Below are 14,260 nucleotides of genomic sequence, written 5' to 3'. Positions count from 1 at the left end.
GTGTTATGCCTGCATTAGTCTCTTGCCCTTTTCAACATCACTAAAGAATCCTGGCTTTCATCAGACCTTGGCTAAAAGTGACCTTGTAGTTCAGCATGTCACCAGAATATGAGTACAGGAGATATGCCACAGCACCAGTACTGCTTGCTTTCTCTCTGATTACCAGCAGAGTATCCCTTCAGCCCAGGGTGACATCATTATTATTATTATTATCATCATCATCATCATCATCATCATCATCATCATCAAACATATGACAAGGCAAAGCTGAGCAGGGTTAAAAGTCATTCTGTGCCCCAGAGGTAGAGTTCTTTAGTTTGACTTTCTGTAATTGCTGCCATAAATATTCTTCTGGAATAAAAGTTTAAGAAAATCTCCTGTAGTCTCAAAAGCAGCGCTTGAATCCTTCAAAACGGTTTTACCCTAATAAAACTTAATAAATAGCCTTGAGAGAAAAATATATCTTGTAGGTTAGAAACGTCTATGAACTCAAGCAGCACCTTCCCCCATATTTCTGTCATGGATTTGATACAAAAAGTACTGAGGTTTTGAAACCTCTTCTACTGAATGTTTCTTTGCAAGAAGAAAGGCCTCTTCATTTCTTTCTCCATATCTAGAGTCCTGGGTGATGACAAGGCAGAGAGGACAGCTCAGAAACCATCTAGGAAATCTTTAGGCACTCCCAGCTGAGGCAGCACAATGTGGACGGCACCCGTTAGGCCAGTTAGCAGGTGCAGGTTGGTATGCTTTCCTAGTGAGCAACCCAACCAAGCTTAAACACTTGGCTGCGAGGGGCACAGCAGGCAGCAAGTAGAAAGGGACAACAGAGGCGAAAGAGATGAGCTAGTTATGTGGTAGCAATAGTTTTCTAATTTGATGCTGTATCTTTAGCCATTTTGAAGTGCCCATGGGATTCTTTTACAGATGAGGGGAAGGAGGGAAGTGATGGCACACCTTCATGGCCGACTGCTCTGACTTTCCTGACAGATCAGGATGGGGCCCATCAGCTCCTCCCTGCAGCTCTAGTGGAGCTACTTCTGAAAAACAACTGAACTGCTCTGGCTTCTGGTCCATGGAGGGACCAGACATGAAGGATGCTGTAGAAAACAAGGATAGAATAGCTGCGGAAGTTTGCTTGCTGCTAATGAAAATCTCCATTTCAGGCTTGCAGTAATCTCTGAACTGTTCGTGGCGGCTGTTTCACTTATATGTCATTTATAAAACCAGGGAATGACACTAAGCAGCAGTAAGCCAGGTTCGATGCCCAGGTATGCCTTGTGGAAGTAATATTGTACTGGGTCTGCCTGGGATGGAGTTAACTTTTTTCATAGCAGCCCATATGGAGCTGTGTTTTGGATTTGTGACTGAAACAGTGTTGATAGCAAAGTGTGGTTTAGCTATTGCTGAACAGTGCTGCACAGCATCAAGGCTTTCCCCGTTTCTCACTCTGCCCACCACCCCACCACCCCACTGCCCCCAGCGAGTAGGCTGGGGGAGAGCAAGAGGCTGGGAAAGGACACAGGCGGGACAGCTGACCCCAAATGACCTGGGATATCCCATAGCATAAACTGTCACACGAAGCATTAAAAAAGGGGGGGTTGGGTCTTCCAAAGTAGCCATTGCTCAGAGACTGGCTGGGCATCGTTCTGCTTGTGGGAAGCGGTGAGTGATTGCTTTTGCATCACTTGGGTTTTTTTTTCTCTTTTCTTCACTTATTAAACTGTCTTCATCTCAACCCACTGTGTTTCTTGCATTTGCTTTTTGTATTCTCTCCCTTGTCCCACCGGGAGGGGAGCGAGCAAGGGGCTGAGTGGGTGCTTAGCTGCTGTCTGGGTCATCCCACTACAAACATGCAGGAAAGCTAGAGAAACTGCAAGTCCTAATCAGCATGGAGTTAGTCTGGATTTTTGCCTAACTATGTATATCTGCCTTTTGATTGTGTTAACTTCTTAGCTGAAGTTTGCTTCTTAGATGGTCCTTTACAGAAATTCTTGAAAGAGTTATTGAATCAAACTGTAAAAGTCGATAACTCTCTAAAGGAATATTATTAATGATACTAACTATGAATTTAAGAACAGCACAGAATGAGAGCCTTGAGTGAGGTGATTTAAGAGCCTGGCTGATCATATAGCTTAGTGTCAGGCTTCATTGAGTTCTACTAAGATGTTGCATCTCAGTCCATAGGACAAGCTAAAAGCCACAAAAAGTCTAGTGTGGAATGAAGAAAAGCCATTTGAGAACAGGCTATATTTAGTAATGTTACCATTCCAAGTGGAATGGTTTTTGAAGCATTTAAACCAAGGGTAGCTTGGCAAGTTTTAAAGGGGTTTGAAAAATTACTAAAGATGTTACTTACAAGCATCACCACAAAACATGCCATTTTGATAGAGAATATAAAGATACAGGATTGCATCCTTTGAAGCATCTGGTAGTAGACATTGCCAAAGACTGGATACTGAATTAGACTGAAGGCTCTTTCCAAACTGTCTGGAAGTTTATGGCTAGTGATATTGCAGAATAGCTTGTGGGCTATTCTGTTTTCTGGGCTGAGGAACAGAATGAATTTTAATCCTTGGTCAATTATGTTCCTGAAATTAACATTGTCTCCAATATGTTCCAGAAATGGGTTATGATTTCTGGATTCTTCACGCTGCATGTAAATACTTCTAAAGATGTTTGAGTCAATAGCATCTGCCTTTGCTTTTTTTCTTCCAAGTTGTGTCATCCATGAGATCAGCACGTGGTTCCTGGAACAACATCTTTCATAGGGATAACAGTGATCCAGCCTATTCTATGGTCTTTCTAAAATATGTATCTACTAATCACCTTTCTAAACAATCTCAATATTCAGCTGTTGACCCTTACCAGCAAAAAGCCTATCCAGGCTTTCTTCTCAATGGGCTGCCTCTAATGCAGCTTGGATGTGATCTTCAGTACCTTCTTCACTTCATTTCCAGTTTTTTGGAAAAATTTAATACTGAAGTGTTTCAAGGGGAAGGTATCCTGATTTTTCCAAAAAGCTTTTACTATTGTTGCCCCCTCCAAAAAGAAGAGGGGGGTGTGTGTATGTACATGTATGTGAGTGTCTATGTGTGTGTGTATAAAAACTTCATAAACTTATTAAAGATTACTCTAAAAAGGAAATCATTGTGATAATCCCTTTGGTACAAAAGAGCCTTAGTCTGCCAAATGAATCTTAATTTCAGGATTAGGATCACTGACAGACTAATGCATTGTCATTTGTATTCATTTCGTCTCAAATTTAGAGCAAATTTACTATGTTTCTTTTGGTGTAATCATTTCAGACTAGATTTTGAGAGGTATGCTTCTGAAAATAAATAATTCTCTCCATCTTTAGGCACTTAAATACCATTAATATCTGACCTTTTATGGCCATATAGGCACAGATAATGGTCCAGGGATTTCTGAGATGAAAAGATTGCATCCAGCATATTTTAATTCTCATTAACTAGCATCTTAACATTCTCAAGAGAGAGAAAAATAGATATGAAAAGTAGCCGGTTTCTTACAACAGCACAGATGGTTCTCTAGGATTTTAGCTAATTTCCATTTAAACACTTGAAATAAATATTTTTGTTTTATTCAACCTGCTACTCAATTTCAGTTGAGGAAAAACTTCTAGAAGTTGTTCATTTTCCTTAGTTAGCCCTGAAAATGTACTAACACAATCTTCCCAAGCTAGGGCAGGAGAGCAGGATTCACCTTGCTTCTTTTACATCACCTTTAAGTTAGACAACAAGGTTAAGTGAGTTATCCAGTATCCATCTATAGTCAGTAAAACTAAAGAAATACTTTCAGAGAGAGCTTCATTCAGTCTATCTCAGGTGCCTATCTTGGGAAGGGATTCATCACCATCAGGAGATACTTCCTACCTTATACCGCACACTTTCTTCTTTGAGGGCTGAGGTTATATGAAATTAATCCTTCCTTCACTGTCTAGCGAAGGGAACTTTGTTAGTAAATTTAGGGCTTAAAGCTAGTGTTTCTTTCTACTTAGTGATAGATCACACTTTTTGAGGATCTTCCATATCAAAAGTAATAAAGGATAGCTCTGCAAAGAGTGCAGCCGGAGACCATGCATGTATGATTCGCAGTTAGCAATGTAGTACGGCTCTGGGTGAGTTCCCTCAGATTCCGTGTTTTCCCACCTTCACTATGAGTCATGCCATGAAGTCCTTTTCACAGCTCCAGCTGCTGTGCTTGCGTACGTGAGATTGTTAAGTGTACATCAGAAATTCCATATCTGAGCATCACTGGAGCAGAAGTAGACTCAGAGTAAACATTGAGGCCACCTCCTTAGACAGCACAGCAAAACAAAACCCAAACCAACAATTATTTTTACGTTCTTAGGACTTCTGATTGCCTAGTTCCTGGTTTTTAACTCTGGGGAGGGAAGCAGGGGAGAGCGTGCAGCTTGGCCTTTGACTTCACTGGAAATTAGGTACAGGGTGAGTGCTGGCACATGGTCATCCTTACTGCAGACTTGCTGGGGTAGTCATTCATGCAGTTTTGACTTGCAATGTTTTCCCAGAGAATAAAAGCCTGGCACGTTGCAGAGGTTTTGCATGGACCAGGGATGGTTCACTGGTGGCAGCCTATGCGTGGGCAGGAGATTTATTTAGTACAAGGGACGTGACTTATGATGTACCCGTCTTCAGACAGAAAATTATGTTTGGCCCATTTTATTTCCTTGAACGCTACCTAGTATGTCCTTAGTAAGTGTCAGATACCACAGAAGTCATGTTGGTTTTTTCCTCTTACCAGCATTACAGATGCTCGCTATCTCTGTCTCGCAAAATAAACGTGCGCAGACAAATCGAGTCAGTCGCCCTGCTCTCGGCTAAGGCCCTGCTTCTTTTGAAACACTTTCAGAGTACCTCGGCTGCAGCTGCCCGCAGAAGGACGATGCTGAGACTTCAGCTGCTGTTTCTCAAGCCCTTCCTTAGTTAAAAGCCGTACGAGGCTCTGGTACTCTCAAAGTCCTCTCGGGACCTGCAGGAGAGTCACGAACTATGAATTATATAACTGGTAGATTTCAGCAATTCTGCTTTCTTGCAGTGACACTGCAGTGTTCAACCTGGATTATTAGTAATATTTCTATTTTGGGGAAGCAATGTAATAAGCAGAGCCATCCTATTTTTTTAAATGCTTCATCTTCCCCTGCATCCAAAATAAACCTATTTTAAGATTCTCCTGTGGCAGTTTCCTGTAGTCTTTAACTTTGCTGGAATTCAGAAGTTTGGTGAGAGGGATGTGGAATGCCAGTGCTCCCGGAGCTGTTTATTTTCAAAAGTTGTAGGGCGAGTCCCACCGCAGCCATCTGGTGTTAGATGCTCCATGTGACAGTAGCGGCTCAAGACTAGTTACCGCTGCGTTTTGTCTCTTTGCTGTGTTATCGATTGAGGTGGAGAACTGATGGGGTTTTATCAGCTTTTAATTTTACTGTTCCTTATATGTATTGCACTGTTTATCATAGCAAAAAGACTAAGAATGAATTGTTGAACTATGAAGTTACTCCATTTAGTTATGGTCTTCTAGTAATTAGGTTGTGCACGAAGCCTTGATTTTATTTCACTTTAGGAGCAGGTTAATCTGTATGAAACAAGGTGTAAGTATCTTTCTCCGTTGTCTACTAATTTTTTTTCCAAAAAGAAAGCTTACTTTTGATTTCCAGAGGACATCGCTTACAAACTTCTTTCAGTAGTGAAATGGCAGACCTGGAGCCCCTGTCTCAATGGATGTGCATTAAAATAGCAGGGCCATAATGTTTACTGACTTCTTCACCAAAAACAACAAAAAAAATCAGTGTGCTAGATACATATTTTCCACTAACAACGTTGTCTGTAGTGTCCTAAAACCATTTAAGTCTGTTTGTCCAAGGTTAGCAGTCTATAGCTGTCTCTTCTGTTGCTCTACTAAAATGTTGACACCTCATTTTTTACTTTTTTTAACCTTTAATGGTATAATGGTTAATTTGTAAGATTCCTGTATTTGACATTGTTTTTCTTTTTATTTTACTCCCTGCTTTTTGCATTCTCCTCTTTTTTTTTCTCCCACCCTTCATTCCCATTTTTTTATTATTATTTTCGTCTTGTGTTACCTTCTTTCCTTCTCTCCCTCATCCCTGCTATTCCTGCTGCTATAGCCTCACAGGCTGGGGAAGCTGGCCGAGCAGGTAGGGGATTTTCATGTTCCCTCAATACCCACCTATCAGCTTCCAACAGTGGGACAGACTAGAAATTGAGTCTGGAGATTTGGGGATTTTCAGATCCTTTTATGAAATTATAAACAAGTCCAGTATAGCTTTATCTGGATGCAGGTTTCATCAAATATTAGCTGTCTGTTGTAACTATTTCATTCACACTGAAAATAAAAAATGCCATAGTGATTGTCTTTGGTTTTCAAACTTGACTGTTTCCATTGTTTTATAAATCAATTCAGGTTTAGTTTTATTTTTAAAGATGACCAATTTTTCCTTGGTTTTGGTTTTTTTTTTTTTTTTAACATTGCATATATTTCAAATAAGTTCTCCACTCAGCACTAGTCTGTTACACTGCTGAGTTTACTAGTAGACTGAGAATCGTGTCGTTAATAGCTAGAGAGGATATTGTATCTTGTATTGTGTATAACAAGCTAAAGAGGCTAACATGCATGTGCAGCTCTATTACTCTTTTTCTCCTCTGGTGGTGGGTCACTATCAGTATCTGTACAGTAAGTATCAATTGGTAGTGGTAACTCTTTCCCCCTTTAGATACAAAAAATATCTGTTTGTGGAACTCCGTTGCAATTTTTAGTGCTCAACAAATTGAGGAACTACCAGCCAGCATTGCAGCAAAGCAAAATTTAGCCCTGGACATTCCTAGTGTGAAGAATTATACTCTATAATATATCCCAAATGGGGCAGAAATCATTGGGAGTTTATGCTGTCTGCTGTTTTAAGTAGTAAACATCTAAATAACTGATAAAGGAGTTCCTGCACCTGTACATTGCCAGGGCTAGGTGAATTTATCTGCTGGGAGAAAAAAATTTCCAAAGTTCTAGTGTTCCAAATTGAAGTTGTGCTTTTCTTTTAGCTTTCTGCTTAGCAGTGATGTGAGGTATGCAGCAGAGAAAAGAGCCCTAGACTATAGCATTGACAATTCACGTGATCTTCAGTGGTGATGAGTTTGAATTTGGGATAAGGGAAGATCGTAGCAGGTTACAAAACTGCAGCAAAGCTGTGGGTGGAAGGGCCTAAAAGACTGTATCATCTCTGTATGAAGGGAAACTAAAATTAGTCTACTGCTTTTCAAGTAACTAAATATTGTGACATAAAGCAAGGATTTAAATTATATAGTGGAAGACTGAAAAGAAACAGAATAATTGCTTACAGACCTTCAGTCCACATTGGTTCATGTCATGCGTGCTACCTTTACTATCTTTAGCTTCAAGTATATTCTCTGTTGCATGTATGGAAGACTCTTAGTAAACCATGCTTCACATTCCTGACCATGTGCTTCTGCCATTAAACTGTGTCTCCTCAGCAATTTCCGCGTTCCTTTATATGGCAAAACGTGTTTAACATTTTTTGTATGTATCCATGTGCTGAATACTTGGCCTTTTGTAGCAAATAAAACCTCTGTTGACACGTTTGGTTAAGTAGTATGGCCGCTTGACGTTTTTCCAAACCCCAAGGTAACAAGTACCGACGGTAGGTATGTTTTCCAGTGCTCTTTCTGATTCTGTAAAGCTGAGCTTTGTTTGATGAATAGCTTAAATATAACTTGTCATTTGATTAGCATAATTAGCAGTGAAATGAACGTTCAGTTATTTGGGGGATAAAACTCTTTTCTCCTTCCAGCCTTCAGGTTCTGATTAGCTGATGTTGTTGTTCACAGGGAACATCTGGACCAGATCCCACCACAGTGTATGTTGATATGAGGGCACTGAGGCATGACAGGTCAGAACCACCTTTTTCTTTTTCTCTACACACAATTAACAGAGTTTCTAGAAAGAGAGCTACTTCAGCCCACCTCCTGGTCCCTGAAAACCTTTGTTATCCTCATAAATAATTTGTGCTGATTCCAACCAGCGAGCAGACGTAGACATTTTTATTAGTTGGTTAATTAATTTTAGCATTGATAAAGCTGAAGCATCTGACATAGCCATTGCAAAGACTAACAAAATTCCCTGCTTTTATTGTGTTCCGGGTTTCGTGACACTTGTTTCAGGTGGTGTAGCCTAGCCGGTCCCTAAGAAATGGAGTCCCGCTGGGCCTCTTACCTTCACGGAAGTGTTTCTCCTGGGTTGGCAACTCTTAGCCAGTGGGGAGACCAGGGTGGGATTTTGCTGTAATTCTTAATGCTGCAGGACTATGAGGGAATGCATATTGACTTTAGCCATTGTGAGCAACCACATTCTGTAACTGTGTGCATTTTCGAGTTCTGTCTGTAATGTCAGATACATATACAAAAAGTGAGAACTAAAATTTACCACTAGTGGTATTAAGGAGATGTCTGAAATCTTCTAGTTGGAGGGTAACTTGTAATCTTATGTGTCATTTTAGAAAATACCCATGCACATATATTTCATTTTCCAATACTCTGGTCAAAAGGCTAGCAGGTAGTCTCTTCACAAAATTTTAACAAAGCAAAAAGTTTTCTATTAACTCTGGAAAAGATGAACATTTAATTGACAGTGTACACTGGCCCTGGTACCTTTAAAAAATCATTATCCAAATAGGGCTTTTTTTTTTTTTTTTTTTTCTTTCATCCTTCTTAAAAGCTTAACAGAGAATTTGTTCCCCTTAGGTGAACACCAACTTTGGCTATATCAAAGTGACTGGCTCAGCTTGCAGGGTACAGACCTCCGGGCACTGCAGGCCCAAATTATCCTCTGGATAGTGAAGTCAGATACACATACAGATATTTTCTTGTAGCACATGGAGTTTGGCAGGTGGAAGAAAGGAACTGCAAGATACTTGACTCTCTCACCATTTCTTTATATCTTTTGCACAGTGTTACCAACAATAATGCTCATGTTTGATCCATCCTTTGGGATACTACTGTCTGCATGACCAAGCCATAGGAAACTTGGTCTTCCTGGCCCAGCAACTGCAGTAGTGTGTAGGCACAGTCCATGCTCATACCCAACCCAGAGAAAAAAAAGACCTTTTTCTTAAAAAGGTGATATCATTATGTGAGCTTACCCTCTCTGCATTGCACTTTGGAAGGAGATTTACTTGAGAAGTTGAATGATTTATGTTGCAAAAAAGAAATGAGAAGTGGGGCATTTCTTTATCTAAGAGCAGAGCAAACACTGTGACCAGGACAGAGCTCATCCACCCTAAAGTGGTCTCCTAGGCTCCTTCTGTGGTCACTGGAGAGGCACGCACGCCACCACTGTATCGCAGCTACCTCAGACATGCACCAGCATGGGATGAATTGGCCCATAAGGTACCTTTCTTTCTGTATTCTTGAGGAAGGAAGCTTATATGACTAACTTTGGAAATCAAACGTTTATTTTTTAATAGACACAGTAAGCTGAGACTTATTTATGCATAGTGTTTGCTCTAATCTCAGAGCTCTGAAATGGTTGAAGTTAAGTTGAACACAATGTAGATAGATACAGGTAAGCATCATTCAAGTGCAGGAGAAAGAGCTAATGAATCATTAAAAATAAAGTTGTAGCTATAGAATGGAAAGAAAAAAAGCAAATATAGATTAATTCCTTATTTGGAATTATTTTTTCTGAGAGGAGAAAGAAATTTATAGAATATTCATTGGAAGGGAAGGATATAGAAACAAATATATATAGAAAGAGAACATAACATTCACAGTTAATAAAAATTATAAACAATAAAAATACATTTGTATATATTTATATAGAGAAAATAAGATTTACTGTTCATAAAAGCTGCATAAACCATGGGTATTCTATTTCCCTGCCTTAGCATGTCATTGAGAAGTAGGCATCATTATCAAGATCAGACTTTGCAGTGTATTAATTTATATTTAGTGACTAGTTCTACAGAACACAAAAGATATCTTTAGAGTTGGCTTCTCAGACTGTGGTAATATAGATTTTAATTTGATGGATTAAAGCTGTGCCTCATTTACGCAGTCCTGTGGAATTTAGAATTAGATTCATGGGTCATAAATCAGGGGAGAAAACAACTTTATTTCACATAGTCTCTTCACACTTGCTGTTTCTAACCATTTTAGTGGAACTGAATGTCACTATTGCTTAACAGTAACTGAAAGATTGCTGTACATAGCTGTGAGACTGTACAGTAACAACCCACCAAGTCTTTGCAGATCAGCCAGTCTGCCAACAATATGAAAAATTTGCACTGTACATTTAATGTGAGAAATTTTTTTCATATTTTATATTTTAGAATATATTTTGCAGAATTTGAAAAAGACTGAACATCATCTTTTTTTCTTGGCATGATAACACTTTCTAGTTGCTGCAAAAAGCAGCTGTAGTTCATCTCTGAGATTATTGAAATCCTGTTCACATCTATAAATATTAGTGATCAGTTTGAATACAACTATTTCAAGCTCATCTGGTAATTATGTGTTTGCACACTTAACAGCTTAGGAAAATGTCATTGTTTGATAGGAGTTTAGATCAAAATACCTGTGGTGTGTACAATTTGGGTAGAGATCTAGGGGTGGTTGGTCAACCAAACTAGACATTTCCTCGCAGCTCTCAGTGGATTTGGATGGTTTGCTTCTTAGGTCAGTTTGGAGGTTCTCAAACACCTTTTTCTGTGTGCCTCTGTGAGTGTTTGAGCCACCAGCCCACAGGTTTAGCTGCTGGGAGTTTGCAAGTCTGAGCATAGTTGCCAGCTGAGGAAAATGGCTGGGACTGAGCTCACCTGGAGATTCAGGAAACTTGTGCTAAGAGGTGCAACCACTCGGTCAGCAGCCAGCATCAGTTATGATACTGGACAAAGCTTTGATTGCCTAGCTGTGAGCATCTAGTGCAGGTTTAGATGCTACAGCTACTCCAGGAGGCTCTCCTATAGAGCTTGTGTTGTATTTGCTACCGCTAATGAGATGTTCCAGGCACCCTGTGCTGTCTCAAATGGCATTAGACGCCTCTTTTTGGAAAGTGAGTAACATCCTAATAGCAAAAGTATACAGCTCTGGCTTGCTCTTGGTGACAATACCTCAGTATTGTTGCACTCTGCATCTCACTGATTTTCTGAAAATCAGAGGGTCCTCAGGATGGCCACAAATGAGCAAAAACAGGCAAGTCCCACCCGGGCTGTTTAATAAAAAAACAGGAGAAGACTCCTGAGTTAGCACCAAGAGTCTGATATGCCCCTGCACTGCAGTGCAATGCAGTTTAGAGAGGTTAACTCAGAATCCAAAAGGCAAAATAGGTGGATTAATGCTTCACCGCACATGAGCTGGCATCGCGGCAGGCTGCGCCGGCACAGCACGGCTGGTCCCAGTTGCTGACTCACTGTGCAACTCGGGTCATGTAAATGTGCCCGCGTGCATCTGCAAGGAGGGCAAATGCAACAAAACCCCAGGTGTGAGCACCCTGTTGGGTCGTTGGCTGCATTTCTCTGCCGCTGCCTCTGGGAAAACGAATTTATCCCCCCTGAAAAAAAGAAAAGAAAAAAAAAAGAATAAATATATTCATATTCTTGTCCCGCTATCTGATCTGCTGGTTTTCAAATCACTCCATCATCATTTTAGACCAGTTAAGTTCTCCTCAGAAAGCTTTTCAGGTGGTTAAGCACAAGATACCTAAATATGATAAAAGCTGAGAAGTGCTTGGAAGATAAAAAAAAGAGAGAGAGAGAGACACCCTTTTCTCATCATACCAAAACAGCATATACTTGAAAGATGTTGGCTTTTATAACACTGGCATGCTTTTGTAGCAGTAAAGATGTAAATTTAAAGCCCAAGCATCCCTTTTATCCAGGATGTTCTAAAACAGTATGTACATGTGTATATAAAATTAAAAATGTCGAACAAAAAATACATTTCTCATATTAGCAGAAATATTTCACAGCCTCCTCAACCTTAACAGCAGATTAGTTCTTGGTAGAAAAATTGTTTATTGGCAAAACAAGCCACTTCATCAAACTGAGAAGAGACCTCGTATATTCCAAAATAAATCTTCCTTTCACATAGACAGGGCAAAAGTATTTTTTTAACTGTTCTTTAGGACATCAGGCTGGATTTTCAAATGTTTCAATATATTTGCAAATATTCTAAAACATTTCTTTTTTGGAATCATTCAAAACTGTTCTCAAAATGTTACTGTTTTAACCTACTAGTTTAAGTTTTGAAATTACCTTAAATTTGAAACTAAGCTGGTATGAATAACAAATGAAATGTCATGAAAAATGTTGAAATATTTTTACTTTGAATTTTTGCTCAAATTTTTAACATAGGATTTTTTTTCTGCATTTCCATATCTTTCATATTTAAAATGTTGTATAGAGGATTTCCTCAGGAGTTTTAAGTAGTGAGCTGAAGGATCCATCTGGTGATGGCTGAGGGAGATCACTGATCTTCTCCTAAAGTTGAAACTTCCTGCAAATCCTGTAAACATCCCCTTGCATCCTGATATTCTCTTCTATAGCAAAACGTTATCCATAAAGAAAAAAAGATTATGAAAATCACTGTCCTGCCCTAAGTGGGACAAGGAAAGATCTACTTTGATATCGGAGTGTATTTTAAAAGGACAAAAAAGTATAAACAAATTCAGTGCAATCTTTGTCTACCTCAGAAGCAGTTAAAAATGTCAGCAGTTGTCTTGTTCAGTAGCAGGTAGTGACAACTTAGGAGCTCTGATGGAATGGAGGCGTAGACTTCTAGGGGAAGGGAGCCACTAATCAAGTCATATATGTATTGATGAAGATTTTCATATCATTTTGGATGCATTTGTGGTAGACGGTTTCCCCTTATTTTGACTACAAATTGTATTTAAACTGATTATTGAGCTACGTCCACATTTTGTACCAAACTGGGCAAGAATGAAGACTTTGAACCAATCTTAGTAAACACTGTTCTCAGTTTTATTTGATACCATGCCTAGTTTCGTATGTGAAGGGATCCTTACCCCTCATATCCTTCTGATCTGCCTTTAAATTCCAGTATTCACTTCGGTGAAATAATAGGCACATTAAATGATTATTTAAATTATTTAATTTCATCTAGTTAAGTCTCTAAATTTTTCAGTAGGGTTAGGGAAATGGAGAAATTAATTTATTAAACCCTTTTGTGGTTTACTAGATTTCCTTTTGAGCTACTTGTAATGGTGAGCTGCTTGAATAGTTTCTTGGTCACAGACATGGCGAGGCAGCTGGCGCCAAAGAGGGAGCCAAACCCAGATGCGGGATATTGCCAAATAGACTAGAAGCACCAAGATCTGTTTGGGTTCAAGTTACTCATTTTTCAGTCTGGCTATCATTCAATGTGTGGCTTGTGGTATCCATAGGCTCTCACTGAAATACTACCACTCCATCATTAGAACAATTATTTTAATCTGATTACCCTCCGTAAAAGCAGTTTGTGGAGCTATACAAATAGGTGTCTTCTTATGTGGTCACTGACATCTTCTTGGAGTGATACAAATTAGTGTCTCTTAAAAAGAAGTGACCCTTGTATATACTTATGTCATTAGCAGACTTGATTTCTTAGGAAGTCATTTGTATGTTGTGTGAAATCTTATTTTACGTTTCAGAGTTCAAGGGTATTCAGAGATCTCTGAACTTCCATCAGACTTGCTCAGACATAGTCTCCTTGACAAAGGTGATTTCAGAGGATGGAAATTCTGAATCTCATTCCACAAGAAAAGAAGGGAACACTTGTAGCGTTTCAAAGATACGTGAGAACAGTTACTTGGGATTTATTTTTATAGATTGCTTATATGCTGAGCCCAGTCTCAAATGCAGGCTCTTTCAAAAGGAATCAGTTAAGGCTTTGGCTTCATTTTAATATATTCCAGCATTTCAGACTTCATGCAGGAAAAGAAAAATAGCCTTTTATTCTGGCTGTCAATTGTTTATCCTTTTCCTCCATATTTTACTGAAACTTTCATGTTGTGTATACATTGTTTTGGGTAATACCAAGCAACAAAGCCATGGGAGCTTTTTTCCTAATTCTCAAACACTTCTATTCCATCTACCTTGAAAAATACTCTTATTATAGGGTTACCAGACAAAAGAACTACTTAGCTAAATTATTATCTAAGCTATAGACGCAGCAGTGCTCTGTAGCACAGTCACGGC

General features: G+C 39.3%; 1 protein-coding gene across 2 annotated transcripts in view; it reads left to right on the top strand.

Annotated features, from left to right (window-relative positions):
• Window positions 1-14,260, top strand: part of DIP2C (disco interacting protein 2 homolog C) — a 328,337-nt gene that overhangs the window by 292,865 nt on the left and 21,212 nt on the right. The window contains exons 33-34 of one of the 2 annotated variants that reach the window (XM_075728268.1): window positions 6,167-6,196; window positions 7,899-7,960. In XM_075728268.1, coding sequence (XP_075584383.1) covers window positions 6,167-6,196; window positions 7,899-7,960 — 92 coding nt within the window. The remainder of the gene's footprint in view (window positions 1-6,166; window positions 6,197-7,898; window positions 7,961-14,260) is intronic. The other variant, XM_075728269.1, reaches the window with a different exon arrangement.

The sequence above is a fragment of the Pelecanus crispus genome, chromosome 2, assembly GCF_030463565.1.
Source record: "Pelecanus crispus isolate bPelCri1 chromosome 2, bPelCri1.pri, whole genome shotgun sequence".
In the NCBI taxonomy this organism is placed as follows: Eukaryota; Metazoa; Chordata; class Aves; order Pelecaniformes; family Pelecanidae; genus Pelecanus; species Pelecanus crispus.
The sequence above is the reverse complement of the archived record's forward strand: the minus strand, read 5'-3'. Positions and strand labels throughout refer to the sequence as shown.